Source organism: Candoia aspera, chromosome 2 (assembly GCF_035149785.1).
Source record: "Candoia aspera isolate rCanAsp1 chromosome 2, rCanAsp1.hap2, whole genome shotgun sequence".
NCBI lineage: Eukaryota > Metazoa > Chordata > Lepidosauria > Squamata > Boidae > Candoia > Candoia aspera.
In genome coordinates, this window is record NC_086154.1 from 104,175,317 (window position 1) to 104,190,430 (window position 15,114).

At 40.5% G+C, this 15,114-nt stretch overlaps 1 protein-coding gene across 4 annotated transcripts in view; it reads left to right on the forward strand.

The window, feature by feature from the left end:
* The window catches only part of B3GNTL1 (UDP-GlcNAc:betaGal beta-1,3-N-acetylglucosaminyltransferase like 1), a 189,335-nt gene extending 174,237 nt beyond the window's left edge, over positions 1 to 15,098 (forward strand). For 3 of the 4 annotated variants that reach the window (XM_063292645.1, XM_063292646.1, XM_063292648.1), the window contains 3 exons: positions 1,831 to 1,899; positions 3,273 to 3,347; positions 14,454 to 15,098. In XM_063292645.1, coding sequence (XP_063148715.1) covers positions 1,831 to 1,899; positions 3,273 to 3,347; positions 14,454 to 14,534 — 225 coding nt within the window. In that variant the 3' untranslated portion in view covers positions 14,535 to 15,098. The remainder of the gene's footprint in view (positions 1 to 1,830; positions 1,900 to 3,272; positions 3,348 to 14,453) is intronic. The other variant, XM_063292647.1, reaches the window with a different exon arrangement.
* The last annotated feature ends 16 nt before the right edge of the window (positions 15,099 to 15,114 follow it).

Below are 15,114 nucleotides of genomic sequence, written 5' to 3' on the forward strand. Positions count from 1 at the left end.
CAGGCAGTCCTCGAGTTATGACTCGAGAGATTGAAACTTTAGTTGCAAAGCGATGCAGCCATAAAGTGTGACGTCACGTTACCACATCATTTAGCAGCAGTAATTCTGGCAATCCCCGTTGCCATCAACCAAATTCCACTGGTCGTTAGCGGAGGATCCACCCCAATCAAAGCCTTCCAGGCATGGTCTGTCCCAGCCCCAAGCCTCGGTTCTTCCAAGGTAAGGGACTGCCTCCCCTTCAACAACCCCCATCTGCCTATTCCCCCCCCCCACCTCTGCCCTTTCAGCCACCCTGCACCCTGCCTTGTGGGGCAGCAAGCAGCCCCAGAACTGTGTGGCTCGGGCTGCTTGCCATGCTGTAGCTCAGGGATTCTTGGCGTGCCATGGCTCTGGGGCTGAAAGAAGCCCCCGAGACACAGCACAGCACAAAGCCACGGCTGCCCCTGGAAGCCTCAGCCACCACAGCCCCACCCAGCAGTGTGGCACAAAGCTGCAGCTGCCCCAGCCCAGTTCCAGCTGCAATTGCCCTTGCCACCCTGCACTCCGAGGCCCCGGCCACCCTGCACTCCATCATCCCAGCTGACCTTCACTGGCTTCTTGCTCCTGCTGGTGACAAGGCATGCCCACCCTGGCCCTTTGCAAGGCAGCTGTTAGTCATGTGAAGGTATCTTCCTCAGGTCTCATGAGGAAACTGCCATGCATGACCTGGGGAAGAAAGCCTTGCGCCAGGCTGGGCATGCTCGGTCGGCAGCAGAAGCAAGCACTCAAATTTTTATCACATGACTGCAGGGGTGCTGCAACAGCCATAACTTCAGGGATTGGTTGTAAGTCCCTTCATTCAGTGCCACCATAATGTTGAATGGGTCCTTGTGTTGATTTCTACATTCTCTATTTTTATGTATGCATTTTAGTCTAATTTATAGCATAAAGTTTTATAGCTTAAAACTTAAAAATGGTCCAGTTTTCCATGCTCTAGGTATATTGTCTATTGCAGCAAAAAACAAATCTGAAAGACAGTATTTATTACTAGCTCATGAATATATTTTTATTTTGACATGCATTTGTTGATTATGACTTTTATACTATGAGCCATCCCAGTCTTATTCAACTGTTTGGTTTAGATATAATACATACATACATACATACATACATACATACATACATACTACATTTTATATAATACGTATATGTATATATGGTCTTCATTTAGCGACTATTCGCAATTACAATGGTGATGAAAAAGTAACTTTATGACCAATCCTCACATTTACGACCTTTAAGGATCTGTGAAGCAAAGGAAAGCTGAAGGAAGTTCATAAGTACAGTCACAGTTTCACTTTGTGACTGCTTTGCTTAATGATTGAGTTGCCAGTCCCAGTTGTGGCCTCTCAACAAGGACTACCTGTATGTATGTGTGTCTGTATGTGTGTGTGTAACAAGATTTGTTGCCATTATATAAGTTAATATATCCTTTATTATTTAATTTTTATAATAATTGTGTCAGTTGTGATTCATTGATCTCCATTATGGTTTCAATTTTTAAAATTTGTTTTAATGGATTTTTGCTGTTAGTGTTTTGGTTACTTATTTGTATTTGTTTCTTGTTATTTTTAACCATGTGAGCCAGCCCAGAGTGATGTATATGAGATGAGTGGTTATATACATTGAACAAAAAAATTGAACATATAAAATAAGGAAAGCACAGCTCTGCATTAAATAGCCCATCTGCTGAATTGCGTGTATACAGTGCACGGTTCAACAAATAGGTCCTCTATCTCCTTAACAATAGAGCAACATACCATTTCTTTTTTCTCTACCTCTCCCCTTTAGGTGACTGCATTTTGTGATGTGGATAAAAATAAAATCACTAAAGGATTTTACACATATGAAGAAGCTAAGGTCGGTAATATCCCTGGTTTAGCTATCATTATTTGTGCAAATGATTTTTTTTTATCATTATGGGGATACAGTGCACTCAAAGTTGCACAGACTTTTAATATATTAGAGTTGAGGTTATATGAGGAGTTACACATTGCTAATGGAAGATATATTTCAATCAGAAATATAACTGCTATATAAATTGAAATTAAATATGCAAATTCAGAGTGTATTATTAAATACCATGTTCTTCAGTGGAATCTCCTTATATATTTACCTGCTGTCCTTTTGGGCCCCAAATCTGGTGGGAAATACTTGCCTTTAAATAAATAGAAGTTTGAATTCTACTGAATAGCAATTCTCAACCCTATGAGCCTCCAGAAGTGAGCCGGATTCAGAAAACTGCCATTTTATAGAGCATGTCTTTATGCCAACAGAGAGTTCACCTTTGTAATACAAAAATTGGTTTGAGGTTAACAATTGGCTTAATGCACTTTTTTACTGCATAGGTTTACAAAAAGCCCTGTGATTTTGATATGGCACCAAATGAGTTGACCATAGAAGGGTTTTGGCCACTAGCTGGCACTCTTTATTCTCCTTATTAATTGTCATCTGGAATGAAAGTCAATAAAGCAGGAAAGAAAGGAGTCTTCAGAACAAAGGAAAAACAAAATTTCAGTCTCCAAATAAAACATTACCGACTTGGAAATTCCATCCTACTATTTTAATTTTCCCTTTCCCCTGCCCAAAAGTCTCTGGGTGGTGGAATATAACAGAATGTCAGAAAGAAAAAGGTGATGCCTTGGAGACTGAAGTCTGAGTCCTGCTCCTGCAGACTCTCTTGCTGCTCACTGATGAGAACCTAGGACTTCAGAGCCAAAGCAACATTAGAGGAAATTGGGTTGTCAGTGGATTTGAGACATAACGTAGAGTGGGATGAGAGGAGTTCTAAAAGAGGTGTTGTGAAGGAAGGGGTTTACTCCGTGGAAGCCAGTCTCCCGGGCCTAGGCAGTTAGCAGAAAGTATCACAGGGACAGAAAGGAAGCAGAGGATCTTTTCCCTTCAGTTGCCTTTTCTAGAGGCAAAATGGGGGAAAGGATTACCTTCTGAGTCCAAGCCACGCATCGATCAGGTTCAGTATTTTTGCGCATACACACACACACACACACCAGATGCAATTTCCCAAACTAGGTATTTTGCAAGAGAAGAGTGATATATAAGCCCTGAGGGAAAAAAGATTTGGTTAACCACATGCTAACAAGGAAGCAGTAGAAAGGAAAACTGGCAACCACAGAACTAAGACTATTTCAGGAACTCTGCCATCCATTGTAATAAGCTTGAAGGGACAGCGATAGTGTATCGACTGACCAAGAAATATGCTGATCTCTATTCAGGAAACTTCCAAACCCAGAATTCCAATTCTACATTTCAAAGAAGCTTCCCCACCTTTAATTATCTGTGTGAAATTGGTGAGTATAATTTTGAGTCTAAACCAAGTGTGTGAAATCCACATTTTTCCCCATTTGTATTAAAGCATATTTTAAGTGATTATTGGACCACGGCTTTTCTCATCCAAGATTAGAACAATTGTTTGAAGAAAGGAATAAAATTTGGGCTGATTTGGAGGTGGCCTGACACACCCAAATCTTCTTGGTGATTTGACCCACCCTCAGCCTTGAGTTAGAATTGTGTTCACGGAAGTAAAAACAGACATGTATGTTATAATGTATGTAATTGTGTAATTATTTATATAAAACTGCGTCTATCGTTGCATATTAAACATTCGGAATCATTCATTACGTATTTTCAAGGTGTTTTCAAGGTATTTGGTGCTCACTTTAGCAAAGAACCCTTGTTTCCAGAATTTCTTTCCTAGCCATACTAGCTCTTGCTTTTTACTTTATTAAAATGAATCCAGAGCATCAAGCTTATTTTAATACATTACTGATCTTTCTGAAAAGACATACCAAGTTTCTACATATGTTAAAGATCCTAAAAAAGACGACCTCCAAGTCAGAAAAACATTGACTAGGTGTGATTTAACCTGTGCTGTTCCTTTTTGTGGAATCAAAATTGGATATGATTAGGCAGACTATTTAATGAAGCGCGTGGTATCTTCATTTTCCCCTCAGCTACTTACCTAACTAGAAACACTTCCATTATTTCACTGCATGTATATCAGAGAGAATAATCTTTTCTGCTCTGACTAAGCCATTCTTCTATTTGGAGCAGAAAGACAAGGCTCTTTTTGCCAACAGGAGAAATCAGTACAAAGTCTGGCTAGCCAAGGGCTGTGCCTCAACCCTAATCGTAGATAGGGTTGACTCCTGGATATTGTGCCCACAACAGATAAATATATTTTTCAACTGAAGTTGGCAAGCATAATTTCACCAACTCTGCGAATAGACAGGGAACAGATGGCATCAAAATGACTCTCTTCCAGTGAGATCCGATGCCATGTCAGATAGTAAATGTTTTAGGCAAGTCACTGTCCCAAGCCTTGGTTCCTCTCCATCAGTAATTTTGGGGTAACACTGACCTGGTTTCCAGGGTTGTTTAGGATAATGTATGTGTATGTGACATACTGTGAACATTTAAAGTTGGTGTTAACTTTAAATGTTAACACCAACTTTATGATGGAATTAATTGCAAAATATACTTGAATGAATATCTAAAAAGGAAGAAAGCAAATATTGGTTCCCAAAGCCTGAATTGATTCATGGGATAGTATTTTTTTAATAACCTATCAGGCTTCTCTTCTCCAGCCATACCCCAGTTTCAAATTTGTCTTTAAAAAAAATACCAATTTCTTTTCACTCTCATATATATTGGGCATGGAATATTCTTTTGTCTACTGTAAAGTTGCATCGTAATATCAATAGTGTAATAATAACCCCCTCCCCCATATATAGAAAGTTTCTGAAGCACTAAGAGTTGTTTTTTTCCATTCCTTTCCACACCCATTCAGAAATACTCCAGCACAGCTACATGATATGCCAGCTGGAAGTGTGCCCTTTTATTTGTCCTCCATTTTCATTTTGCATATAATGTTTCATGCAAAATTGAGATATACTGTAGATGGATGGATGGATGGATGGATGGATGGATGGATGGATGGATAGGGATAGCCCTTTTCATCAGTTCTTTACTGTCAAGTAAAACTAATGTAATTACTGCCACTCAATTTACCATTAGATCTGATTCATACATGTCAAGTAGTAATCTCTTTAATGATAATGAAATGTGCAGTACAGAGAAAAAGTTGTGAATAGAAGTTCCTGCGCTTTCCCCAAGTTAAAACAGCCCAATGACTTCCACCCATTCCCCCTTCTTCGGTATGCAGCCCCCTTCATGTGCCAGTCCGTTCAGTTCTGTGCAGATGTCTCTGCCGGTTGACCTTGGCTGCTAGAGATAGTCCAAACAAGATGCTTTCACACTCCTGGGTTGTCCCCCCTCCCATTTCTACTGACTCACAAGTTTCAACCCAGGTTGACTCCATGCATGCATGCTAGTCGGATCAGATGTTCTGGGAACATTTGATCTGGAAGCATAACAACTGACTGTGGTTTTTCATAGTTGCTAGGTCATTTCATTGCAAGCCAGATGATACAGGAAATGATTTCTAGATAGGTTAAAAATTGTTCAAAGGAATTGAACTTTTAATATGTTGATATTATACAGACTAAGGATACCTCCCAAAATTCCAACTGAGTTGTACTTCTGGGCCTCCTGAGTTTTTGTTTCTGCAGAGGGCACAAATGAAGGAGACGAAAAACAAATCCACTGTGCTGCAGTGTATTTAATTTCCCTCAGAAATGAAATCCCACTTCCCCTCTGGTCTATGCTAAAAGTATTGAAGGAGATGAATTGTATTAAACCCAGGAAATGAATGACAATAATGAGGGTTGCAAGATGATGGGTAGGGAAGAAAATACCTTGTAGGCATAAAGTGAGAAATAGGATGATGTTTCAGAACAAATGCTATTCTATTATAGGCTATTAAGGAACTGCAGAACAGTTACATAGTCCTGCCCAGTACATGTGAGTTCTGATTTTGCTCTATTGTATTGTGTCCCATTTCAGATCCACAATTCAAGAAACATCTTAACAATCAGAGAGGAATTTAAAAATTTATGAAAAAAGAGCACAAGACAATTTAGAATGCTTGTTTTTGCCATAGCCCTAAAAAAAATGAAGAAGAAAAAAGAACATGACTATTGAAGAATCCCTGCACTTATATTAGCTTCTCTATGTTTTAGCATCAGTATCTGTTCTCTAGCTCATTATTATATTGGTGAATACCAGAAATAAGACATTCCCTGCATTTATGGAATTGCTTTCTTCCCCTCAGGTTCATGTGGTTTCATAATTAATAGTTGCTTTAAAATCATCTTTCATCTATACGGTATCACCTTAATGGTCATTTTAGATTTGCATTGATTTATTTATTGTTGATGCAATATCTTATAAGGAATTTTAGAATATGACTTAGACAAGTTTGCTAATAAAAATAAAATAAGACTAGGGCATGCAAATAAAAGGAATCAGTAATAAACTTCTAGAATAAGAAATAAATAAGACAGTAATTTCCATGTATTTAAAACTGACAGAAAGCAGAGGCAGGAAAAGAATTGCTCACTGAATTCCTTGAGGATCATGTGAGAACATGTGGATTTAAATTACAGGAAGGCAGGTTTAATGTCAGGAAATGAAATGTAAGAGAACAAGTTATGTGGGGATGTTGTGCAATCTCCTTTTCTTCCTTGGTAATCTTAAAGTAAAAGGCTAAACAGGTATTAGTAAAGGCTCCTTTCCATATTGTAGCAGGACTTGGATGGAGATGGTGCACCCCTCCTGGTCCAATTAGATCTTTAAATAATTCTTGATACCATCAATCATGGTACCCTTTTGGATAACCTCTGTGGATTGGGAATCAGGGGCACTGCTCTGCAGTCTTCCTGACTGGATAGTTGTAATCACTCTTTAATTAGACAGGTTGAGTCCTTGGCCCCTTCAGTGTGGTATGCCCTAAGGCTTGATCTTTTCCCCATTCCCCAATTCAAGATGCCAGCTATCATCTGTAAAGCGAATTATGGCTCAGGTCCTCATTTCCTTCAGAACTGTAAGATGTAAAAGATATTGAAACTACTGTTAACTTTAAGACTCCATTACCACAATGCATTTAATCTGGTCAGCCATTCTATGATCACGCTGAGTCAAAAGTCACCATTTTAGGAACACAGAGTCCTTGCTTACTTCCTCTAGGAAATGCCTGGTGTCCTATGTGTCCTTGCACAAGGGCAAGTCATCATTACATCAAATTTCCCTCCCCTGCCAGTCACACAGACAACAGTTGGGATGGAAGGGGCTGGAAAATAAGTGAAGGAAGGAAAGATGTGTTGTTTTGGGTCCCAGTTCCTTGAAGAGTGTTCAGCTGTCATTCATTTTGTCCACTTGTTGGTGCTAGTGACAAGCAGTCCCTTCCCTTTACCTCTAACCACCTTGCCAGTCCCATCCAACATCAGCCCCTCCTCCAGACAGAAGGAGAAGACAAGCTGCCAGTGGAAACGCTGTCAGGCCACTCTCCCCAAAATAATCCCCAAGCTAAAAAAAGATACAACCATTGCAAGGAAAACAAATCATTTAATGAGGGAGAAAAGTAAAGGCAAAGGACAGAGCAATCCCCAACTACAACCAGCTTCACAAAGGTAACCAAGAAGGAGGAACAAATTAATAGTTACTTTCCATTGATTTCATGGAGTGTCTGCAAGTAGGTCCAGTTACTCCTGGGCCAATGTACATTAGGGAGGGTGGCTCAGTGGCTACTGGAACTCCAGAATGACAACTTGGGCTTTTTCAGCTGCTCATTTTCTCCAGTAACACCTTTTGGAGGACGACATAGGCAGAAACTGGGTTTTAGTGTTCCCATGATATGACTGACTAGGTTGAATTAGTTTATTGCATGCAATGGGTCTCTGTAGGCTACATCAACCCCTAGAGGGGTGAGGTGGGGACATAACTCTTGCTTATCTGATTGTCACTTAGTAAGAAATAGGTGAATAAAAAGCAGTTAATGCAGCTCTCACTGAGACTAATAAAAATAGTAAAATTTTATAGTGGCTCTGTTAAGAATATGTACCTGCACTTGCAAACTCCAGGATCAAGTTCAATGTTAAATGGAATTTGTTTTGTTGAGGCTGTTAAATATTGTTTTGTGGTGGTGAGTGTGGGTTGCTGTTTACATGTTTCTGCTAATTATATGCAGTCTCTCATTACCATAGAACAATCATCCTTATGAAAGTGCAGGCTCACAATGACAGTCTGAAGGAGATGATGCCATCTTGGATTACCTAAAGCCAAGCTGGAATGCAGGAAGTAACTCACTAAATTGTAAAATCTAACATTGGGGTGGAGGCTTCAATAAGAGCATAGCTTTGAGGAGTCTGACTAAAATAAACTGCCTTGTGCTTTGGCTGCTCTGCAAAATCCATCACCCCTTTCAGGAATCATTGACCTATCCTAGAAGATGTGCCTGGAAGCAGGAGATGGACTTTTTTTTAGCTAAGGCAGTTGGAAGGGTTGGCTATTTGCTTTGGAAACACTTTAAACCTTTGGGTAGACCAACCACCAACTGTGCAGCACACCTTCCATCCTGCAAGTTAGCTTGTTTTGGCATTCTCTTAAAAGTCCTACTGGTAAGAAAAAATAACTGCTCAATGTGTTCCTTACTGGGTATTTCAATAAAAACATACAGCACATGAGGAAAAAGGTATCAGCTAGTCAAGCAAAGAATGTTGCTCTCCATGTTTCATTGTTTAGGTTTCTGTAAAGCCTTTAGAAGAAAAGAAATCATTTGCAGTTGACAATTCTTAATCCAGTGTAACTTTGCCCAACCACTGAGTTTTAATATCCTTTGTATTTGCTTGTATTTAGGAAGAGAAATACACACTTCCTGACTAACCATTATATTCAGTTCTTTGTCCATGCAGTTGAACATACTTTATATATTGCTATTCATACCCCAGGTTTCTGCAGTTAGATTAGAGGTTCCAGAACTTAACCTGGATTCAATTTCCTTTGAAAGAGGTCACTGGAGGCTAATCATGTTTTAAAACACTTGCATTCATTAACAAATGAACTGATAGGTGGCATACATTTTACCCCCAAAGTCTTCCAGTTATGCCAGAGCTCAGTTTAGCTTCCTGACTTGCTGTCTGCCTGTTTTTACAGTATTATTTCCTCTCTTCCTTTACAATTACAGGCTTTGCTAGCAAGAGTGAGATATCTCTGGTTCAAGCTTTAGTAGGCTGACCATATTTCCTTGAGACAAAAACAGGACATTGGGATGGCAAAACGGGGTTAAACTTATGTAATATTCCGTATTCACGAAAAAGACGATAAAAATGGTTATCGACAGTAAGCTGGGAAGGTGCAGGAGGGGGAAGTGCGGCAGTGGTTGGGTCCAGAGAGGCTGGTGCAGGGGTGGCGTTGGGCGGAGAGGTTGCAGGAGGGCTGAGGGCGGTGGCAAGCTGGGACAGGAGGACAGGAACGAGGTGGCAGCAGGCTGGAGAAGCAGAGGGCTGAGGGCAGCGGTGAGCTGGGACGGAGGAGAGGAACGAGGCGGCAGGAGGCTGGAGAAGTGCAGGAGGGCTGAGGGCGGCAGGGAGCTGGGACGAAAGGACCAGAACAAAGGAGTCTAGTGAACGGTTCCCCTCTGGTGCACCCTTTTATTTTATTTTCTTCCCACCATTTTGGCCTGAGAGCCAATCCCTCAGCTTTTTTTCTGCTGGGTGCACTTTTCTGACCGTCTTCCACTGCACTGATTGGCAGCAGCGACTCTTCCTCTTGCTCACCACCATTTAGCTGTTCCTGCGGTTCCCATTGAGAAGTACTGCCAAGTCAGCCTCCTTTTCAATTTCAATTTCAATTTTTTCCCACTTTTCCCAATAATGGCTCCAACATTTTTTAAAAAACGGACAAAATTGACATTTAGATAAAACAACGGGACAGTTGGGAAATGTTAAAAAAATGGGACTGTCCTGTTCAAAACAGGACATATGGTCAGCCTAAGCTTTAGTGTAATTGTGAGTTCTCTCTTAGCTTTAGCTTGCCATCTCTAACATGAGAATAATAATGGCTTTCCATGGGGAGTGCTATATGATTACTGAGAGGGTACCGTTGATGTGTTTTGAATACTTCAAAAAACCATAAATACTAAGTGTTACACATGCTTTGCTATTCATACACAAAAGTAATAGTGCCTTTGTTCTCACTAATCTGAATGATGTATTCTTTGAGGCTAATGCTGCTGCAAACATGAATTACAAGTGCTTTGAAATTAAAAGCTCAAAATTAATGCTGAAGTTGAGAATGATGTCACCTGATTCACTTGCTGGTGAAGTATAGATGTGAGAGAGATGTTATCATAACCTTATATGGCAAAAGACAGGCAAGTAGACACAAGGTTCCTCTTCATACAGTAAACTGGAAGAGTCACCTTTAACCAGAGTTAATAGTCCAACTGCTGTTGAAAAGTTTCTTTCAATGAAGAAGCCATTCATTATGCAAAATCCATCAGACTAATATGTTAAGCTGTCACTGCTATTATGCTGGCTAAGCTTCTTGAAAAAATGCAGTTCCTGTGATTCAGAATGAAGTGTTACAACAGAGCTTTCAGGACTTTTCTTCAAGGAGGTCAGTGTTTCAGATATATTGCTAACTAGCAAAATATCAGTTGGCTGTTACTAGTGGTTGCTAATACCTAGACAGGGTAAAAGGCTTTCCTTTTGTCTTGCCACCTATGTGCATCATTTCCAGGTTCAAATTCTCCATCTATTCCTTTTATTTCCCACAGATGAATCCTGCTCTATAGTTCTGTCTTCCCCTCCCCACTTGCTACTCCATTTCTCTAAACAAAGCCTATATCCAGCCATGTCCAACCAAATTCCACCTGAATCCAAGTCTCAGGCTTTGCTATATGACTCAGCCTTATGCTCAGCTGGCCTATGGGAATCACGAGAAGACACTTCATCAAGTCATTAAGACATTAAGTGCTCAGTAGGCTCTCCTTTGAAGCTACTTGCACTTTCTGCCCTTGAACACTCTCCCTCCCCCCAAGTTGATGAACATGCTTTGTCTCTAAGATGGTGAGTTAGTACAGTCTATGCTTTGTTTTATTTTAAACCAAAGCTAACAACTTCTGAAGGCTCTCTGCTGGATTCTTTAATAAATGTACTGAATTGAGTATTTGAATGGCCATATAAGAAATACCTGTGTGGAAAGAGTTATTTAGCCAGCTGAGGCAAGATGTGTGTAAATACTTCTACATGTGCACTTAGAAAAAGTTACTTAGCAAGCTTTGTAGATTGCATCATTGCATCACCCTCACCTGTAAGCCTTTTCTTTGTGTTCCTGCTAGTAATAAGATAAGCAGGGTGGCATGAGCTCCCTAATCTAACACTTGCTAGGGGAGGGGGAGCCATGGCTGCACACTAGAACAGGGTTTCCCATAAAATTGTTCTAACCAAAGGAGCACTTACCTGGTTTCCCAGTTGCTGACCAAAGATGGCACCAGGAGCAATGACTTGTTTTTGATAGAATCAGTTACCTGAGTTCCCCAGTTATTGACCAGAGATGTCATTAGGCTATCTCCAGCTGCTCTCTGCTAGGAACCTGGGCTTTGCTAAAAGCATCTTTGGCAGAGGGTCCCCTTTCTGAAGTTATGACCAAATCACCAATAAGATGTACTACCAAGCTCTCTCCAGGTGTTATTTTTTATATTCCCTCTCAAGTATAAAAAGCTGGCAGTGAAGACCACAAATGGCAATCATGTGACCACAAAAAGCCTCCAGACAGTTTGACTCTCTGCAGAGACCCAGAATCCTCAGAGGGTTCAGGGGTCCATCTGCCATTCTGGGGGTTCATGGCAAGGTGAAGGGATGTGGATTGGTATATATTTTTCTATAACTTTTAATATTGATTCAATAAAATCCTTCTTGGCGTTTCACCCTAATTTGAGCCTATTATCTCTGAGTCCTAAAAAATTGAGTGGTTCCCATCTGGCCATCGGTGGCAACACAAATTAGAAGCTGGAATTGATTCCCCCACCCTCTCCAACTTGGTAAGTGGTCTTTGTACACCTGTGCCAGACCGGATGTACACATTACCTAACTTTTAAAAGAAAAGGCATTCTCTGAAAAAGGGACAGCCCTTCTCGGAAGATGCAATCCAAAGGCTGAATTCCAGTGTACTGAGGCTCAGGTTTAGCAGTTGTTTTCAATCACAGGAGTGGTGGCAGTGTATCTCCACAGCAGCAAATAACAAACGGGGTTCTGGCAGCCTGTCCTGGAAGGGCTATTACAGCTATTTGAGGCATTTGACTGCAATAAATCACTGTCATAGTCCTCAGGTTTTCCGTGGAGCTCTTCCTTGCTAAAATTAAGGGCCTTGCAATCCTCAGTCTACTGCTGCTTTCTTTATTGCTCAGATTTTAATGCCCCTTGAATGTATTCTGCGTTCCTAAGGATTGGCAGAAGCTGAAGGCATTAGCATTTCTAGTTGACTGTTCCGCACAGATGGGAGCCTCCTGAGTCGTTCAGGAAAAGGGAAAGAAGAATAGAGACCACAGTAGATTCTAAGTTCTCACCTGTTTCTGGTCATGTTTGCACAATTAATCTAAGTTTGCAAAGCCTTAAAAAAAAAACCTGTAACCTTGCACTACTCTCACAAAGAACCTAATCACAGAATGAATGTAAAATTACCTTTCCTCTGGCATTAACATCTTATACCAGGGGCAGCAGAAATAAGAAACCTTTAACTTCTAGAGTTCCCTTCTTGCAGGGGAGGGTAATCAGGTATAGCAACAAAAGTAGAGCTGTGTTCCTGGCCTTGACCCCACAATGATACTTCAGCACTAGCTCTACCCCTGACTTCTAGGGTTGAAAGTGAAAGACTTCATAGAACCATTTACTTATGAGCAACTGTTTACTTGTTCTGTATGATTGAGCTGAATAGAAACCTGTATGGGCAGGGGAAAAGGCCATAGCCTGCTTCCACTATTACATGTAATGTGTGAATTAAGTCATTATCACTGAACTAGAACTGTTTGAAACATTTATCTATCCTCTAGTAGTTCTTAGGTACAATGGGGAAGGAGGGGACCTCTGGTGCCCAAGGTCATTAGCATCTCCAGATCTATCTTTTTTGACTTCCAAAGGCCTTTGACAATGATTGCTGAAACCTGGTAGCAGTTTCTTTCCATTTTGAAGTGAGACATATATTAAAACTAGTATTCATGTTTTAAAAATCTGAAAGAGGGTGGTGGACAGGAAAATATAGAAAATTTCAGCTATACGGGTAGTCCTCATTCAGTGACCACTCATTCAGCAAAATTATGACGGTGCTGAATGAGTGGACTTTCGACCATTCCTTGTAGTTGTGGCTGTTGCAGTGTCCCCATCGTCATGCGATCACAATTTGGGCACTTGGCAACCAGCTCACAATTATGACAGTTGCAGCGTCTTGTGGTCACATGATTGCCATTTGTGGTCTTCACTGCCAGCTTCCGACCAGCCAAGGCAATGGGGGAACCAGCAGGAGGTCGCAAATGGTGATCACATGACCACAAGATGCTGCAACTGCATGGGATTCGCCTAGCAACAGCAACTGGAACTGCCACAACTGCCCTTATAAGTCGGCACAGTCCTGTGACATTGCACTTTACGACCATGGCACTTAGCGAGAGTTGCCGGTCCCAATTACCATCATCAAGTGATGCCTACCTGTATGTGAAATGAATCTGCCCATGATGGGCTTGACTCCACCCCCTCAAAATTACATGCAGCCCTCTGCTATCAAAGGGTTGACTGCTCTTGAACGATTAAACTAAGTATTAATAAATAGCACAGTTGTTGTAACATACATTAATGAATAGCACAATAGTAATGTTGGACAATTTGCTTTTCAAACAAAAACTTCTAAACTTTTTGCATAGGTAATAAATTCCCAAGCAACCATGCACCATCAGATAACAGAATGAAAATGTTTGATGAAACTAAAAATTAATCCTATATGGGGGGTTTGTGTTAAATCAAAGAATTTACACCTTGGATTTGGCTGTTGAATTAACTTGTTTTGTGGCCTTGTAGAATACATTAAGCCATCAAATAACACAAGTTGGGATTGCATAACATGGTAAGTTACCAAAACAAACCAACCCTAATCAAGGTGAAAACTAACCAAGCTTCACTAGTGCAAATGTAGCCGTTAGGTCTTTAACCAACACAATTCTGCGTGTTGTGCAAAACAGTCACAAAATTGTAGGACAGAGAAAGGGAGAGATAAGAGAGCAAATATTACTTGCCTTTTTTGCTGCAGTGGCGTAAATAATATGATGATGATCAGGAATTTCTGCTGTAGGTCAAGTTTGGGTTCAGTTAAAAAGCTTAAGGCTTTCTAAGGAATGGCTTATTTCTGTATTGACCATAGTAGGCACTGTGGTTGCATAAGTCTTCAGATGTATGATGTTGTACCTTGGTGAAACATTTTAATTGTGATCTATTTCTTCATTTCTGCAGGATCTCACAGATGGACAGTTTGAAGAAAATTTGAGCCTATTGAACTTGAAGGAAGGTGTGGATTACTATCATTTTAATTGATGAGTGTAGTATATTGGCAAGCCTTTTATCATGCAACATGCTAGAGGAGATACAGTGCTATTCTAAAAGCTAAGACTCATGACCCTAAACAGCTTGTTTTCTCCGTAACTCCTCTCAAAAGAAATATTAATAAAACAAATATCATAGCAAACATACAAATGTTAAAATGTTATCTCCAGTCGTAAAAGTCAGCTAAAGGTAGCACAACGGTAAAGTTAATTGAACTGAAGGTTAGATAGTTAAGAGTAATCTCCATAGCAGGGGAATGGCAGATAGCACTCCACCAACATGAAAGTAGCCAACTCACCTAAGAAAAGGCCTTCTGAAATCAAATCCAGAAGGTGGCAATGGCAAACCACTTCAGTATTATTCCCAAGGAAACTATATTGATGTGGCTGTAACATTTTGACAAGTTGGAATTCCATGTGATGAGACTTGGCACACCTTTGGTTACTGGGAACAGCATCAAGCTTGCACCAATGCATTAAGAGGTGATAGTGGTGGAAGAGCTACATATGATCACAAGAGGCAAATCAACATGGAGACAAATTCCGTTGATAGCACCTAACTATTTGAATTG